Source organism: Etheostoma cragini, chromosome 22 (genome assembly GCF_013103735.1).
Source record: "Etheostoma cragini isolate CJK2018 chromosome 22, CSU_Ecrag_1.0, whole genome shotgun sequence".
NCBI classification, from domain to species: domain Eukaryota; kingdom Metazoa; phylum Chordata; class Actinopteri; order Perciformes; family Percidae; genus Etheostoma; species Etheostoma cragini.
In genome coordinates this window covers 21715952-21720039 of record NC_048428.1, presented here as the reverse complement: position 1 = coordinate 21720039, position 4088 = coordinate 21715952, and the positions used below count along the sequence as shown (strand labels likewise).

General features: G+C 47.6%; 1 protein-coding gene across 1 annotated transcript; it reads right to left on the bottom strand.

Moving 5' to 3' along the window:
* Positions 1–6: 6 nt before the first annotated feature.
* Positions 7–4016, bottom strand: lrrc31 (leucine rich repeat containing 31; the record flags this gene model as incomplete). Its single annotated transcript, XM_034862806.1, has 5 exons — positions 7–309; positions 1198–1365; positions 2605–2787; positions 3435–3599; positions 3770–4016. Coding segments are annotated over 5 exons (960 nt in total), but the record flags the coding sequence as incomplete, so codon positions are not given.
* Positions 4017–4088: the final 72 nt, after the last annotated feature.

The following is a 4088-nucleotide window of genomic DNA, read 5'->3' as shown; positions in this document are numbered from 1 at the left end:
AGTTGTAGTTCTACCTCAGCAGTGTTAGTACTAATAGTAGTTGTAGTTCTACCTCTAGCAGTGTTAGTACTAATAGTAGTTGTACTTCTAGCTCTAGCAGTATCAGTAGTATTTAGTATACTGTATGTTGTACATAGCTTGTACCCAATGCGGTGAAGGACTCCTGGTTCAGGCTGCAGCTGTTCAGGGGCAGGCGCCTCATCTGAGTCAGAGGAAGGGCGGAGACCAGCGGTTGGACCACGCCTCCTGCCTGCTGATTGGACGACACGTCAAGCTCCGCCAGCATCGTCAGAGAGGGGAGCACCTGGACTGGACACAGCGAGGTACATCACTGTTACATCACTGTGACATCATTGTTACATCACTGTTACATCACTGTTACATCACTGTTACATCACTGTTACATCACTGATGATCTCACAGCTCACTGGGGACGTAACGATGCATCGGGGAATCGGATGTCACTACACCTGGTTAGTTTTTTGAAAATCAACACTTCTGTTGACGCTTTTTATAGATGTTTTAAACTTTTTCTTACGTTTTTGTCCCCCAACACTACGTAACACTGACTTAATAACTTTAGTTTTACAGTTATTTTTGGAATTTTTGGTCAATAAACCTCATTTTTAGAAAATTATCCCTAATGTTTGAGTTAGAAAAGCAGAAATTAGGAATAATTGAGACTAAAATTAAAGGAATGGATGTTGATGATAATCACAGACTGGAATATGTCAACTTTTACTCAATACTATTTCAACAACACTTCCATTGGTTTTCAAATGCTATAAAATTGAATAAGACTCCCAAAAATTAATGAAAGTAGAGATGTGTACTTGGCAAAGAGCGTTGAGTGGAATCAATCATGTTATTTTGGGGAATTAAAAACAACATTGATATAGGACAACATGAGGACAACATGAGGACAACAAGAGGACAACATGGGGACAACATGGGGACAACAAGAGGACAACATGAGGGTTAAACTCTAATATTATAAAATGTTTGGTATGATTTTTGTTATTTAAGATAGAAAACAATTTCAGTGTCACTTTTAATAAGACGAGACATCTTGCACAGTTTACACAAATAAAGGAAGATGTTTCAGTAATTTGTCTGCAGCTCATGCGGTTTATAAAGAAAAAAAGAAATCGCATTGTGCACACACGCACACACACACGAACGCACACACAAACTCACTCAGAGCTTCCAGATCGGTGGGTTTGAGACAGCAGAGGTGGAGGTCGAGGCTCTCCAGGTGTGTGAGGTGAGCCAGGTGGAGCGTGAGCCGGTTCAGTCCCCCAGCCAGACCTTTGTTCCTGGACAGGTCTAACTCTCGCAAAGCGGGGAGGCAACAGAGCGAACCACCTGCAGGGACAGTGACGGGGAAGACGTTGCTGCGTTGCTATCGTGGGAGAAAAGACATCAGACGTTGCAGAACGCATGTGTAATCTAACTTTACCACACACATATCAAAAAAGGATTAACTTAACCAAATGAATTGAAGAACACCGGATACTCATTTGGAAAAGGGTGTGTCAAAGGAGGCTGGGAGCTAAGAAGAGAGCAGCGATAACGGCCACAGTTCCCCGTCTGACACTTTTCCCACCCTTTTGCGTGTGTTTTCGGGTTTTTCGAACACCTGTTTACCTGCTAATAATAATAGCAGGTAGACTTCTTTCCTGTTGCCAGTAGACGAGTCTGATTACATTACTGATTACATTACTGATTACATGTCTGATTACATTACTGATTACATGTCTGATTACATTACGGTGGGGTCTGGATGGACAGAGACCTGCTGATCAAAACAGTCCAGGAAAAGCTTGATTTGGGGATTTTTTGCCTCTATTTATAAGATAGAGTAGAGACCCCCCCCCCCCCCCCATGTTAACCCCCTGACTGAACTAGGACAGCGAGGGACACTAAGAGATCCAACTACAGAAACTGAAACTACCTGCATCAACGTAAAACTAGTCTCGCATTGACCGACCCTCCTCCACAGCGCTGGGAAGGAGGGTCTGGCTAGTGCACACTATTCCTGGAAGGGCTCCGGTTTATTGGCATCTCTTTAAACCAATCCCAGTCGTATTGGGCGGGGCTAAGCGCCGGACGGAGCCATGGTGCCGCTGCACAGTAGTCTCAGGAGGGAACTTGTTTTGGGGGAACAAGTGTGAGTTGAAAAGTAGTTTTAGTTGTCGACAGAGACTCAGATTTGACAGATAGTCTAGCTAGCTGTCTGGATTTACCCTGCAGAGACCTGAGGACCAGGTAACCATAGTCCTCAGATAGGACAGATAGTCTAGCTAGCTGTCTGGATTCACCCTGCAGAGATCTGAGGACCAGGTAACCATAGTCCTCAGATTGGACAGATAGTCTAGCTAGCTGTCTGGATTTACCCTGCAGAGACCTGAGGACCAGGTAACCATAGTCCTCAGAAATCATCCGCAGGTTAGAGCGCCATCACAGACGCAGAGGACGGGGACGGGTATTGGGCGACAAGAGAGACATCCGGGTGAATTTCCAGCGGCACCGGAGAAGTCCCGGAAGGGAACGTCGTGGACATAGACCAACCTAAACCAAACAACAAAACACGAGATGTCCTACCGAGAGAGTCCAGGCCGTCCGCCGTCAGACCGCAGGCCTGCAAGCGAAGCGTGGTGAGCGAGGCGGCGTGACAGAGAGAGGAAGCCAGCGCTCTGAAGCCGCCGGCGTCATCCTCCTGCATGAGCTGAGGATTACAGGAGACGTCCAGCACACAGAGTCTGGGGAGAGAAGACACCATTCCTCCTGAGAGGGACAGACACACACACACACACACACACACACACACACACACACACACAGTCATGTCCTGTGGGTGTTCTCCAGTAGCAAACCTAAAATAGTAGTATTTAAGAGAGGGTGCATCAGCTATGAAACGTAACGCACTGGAATCATATGTTTTTATCGCTGTATTTATCTGACTGCTGCTGTGCAAGAGCAAAGAAAAACTAGCTGTTTTGGTGTCTAAATCTAACAGTTGTGGCAGTTTGATGGTCACTTTTGTTTGTTTTTTGATGATTTTTTGGGGCATTTTTAGGCCTTTATTGACAGGACAGCTGAAGAAATGAAAGGAGAGAGAGGGGGGGGGGGGGGATGACAAGCAGCAAAGGACGGCAGGCCGGAGTCAAACCCTGCCCCGCTACATCGAGGAGTAAACCTCTATAAATGGGCGCCCGTTCTTCCCACTGAGTTAACCGGGCGCCCGATGGTCGAATACAGTCGCCTTAACCCGGCTTGATTCAACTGTAAAGACCGCTAATTTCGACCCTACGTCGGCACGTAGGATGTCACGTCATATATCAAGAATTGCCGTGAATACATTTTGGTATGATAGCATATGAACCAATGAGAATGCGTTAAAATGTACATTTAAAATGCGTTAAAGTCAGTACCCAGTACAGCGGCATCAGCTGCAGTGAGCTGGCAGGCCACCAGGTGGAGCTCCCTCAGTGGCGGGGGGAGTTTACCCAGCAGGCCTTGCAAAGCGCCGCCCCCGACGCCACTGTTCCAGGACAAATCGACGATCTCCAAGAGAAGCGTGCAGCCGAGAGCGTCACCTGCACAAACACAGTATAATGCATTCATTTCAACCCACAGAGCTGCAGATTGTTGGTATTATTTTTATATTTTACAGTTTTCCGCTGTGAACGAAGGAGAGAAAAGAAATCTCCAGAGTTTAATGAAAAGCTGCCTCCGCAGGCTCGGCGTGGACCTGATGATGACCCACCCAGAGCAGCGACGTCATCGGCGTCGAGCCTACAGCTGCAGAGCCTCAGCTTCCTGATCCCGCCCACATGCTGGAGGTGAGTGGTCAGCGCCTTCAGACATCCACCAATCAGATCGTTCCACGAGACGTCCACTTCCTCCAGCTGGGGGAGGAACTGGAGCAGCGTCGCTGAGGAGGGCGAGAAGAGGAAGAGGAGGGTGAGAGGAGGAAGAGGACGGCGCGAAGAGGAGGGCGAGAAGATGAAGAGGAGGGCGAGAAGATGAAGAGGAGGGTGAGAAGATGAAGAGGACGGCGCGAAGAGGAGGGTGAGAAGATGAAG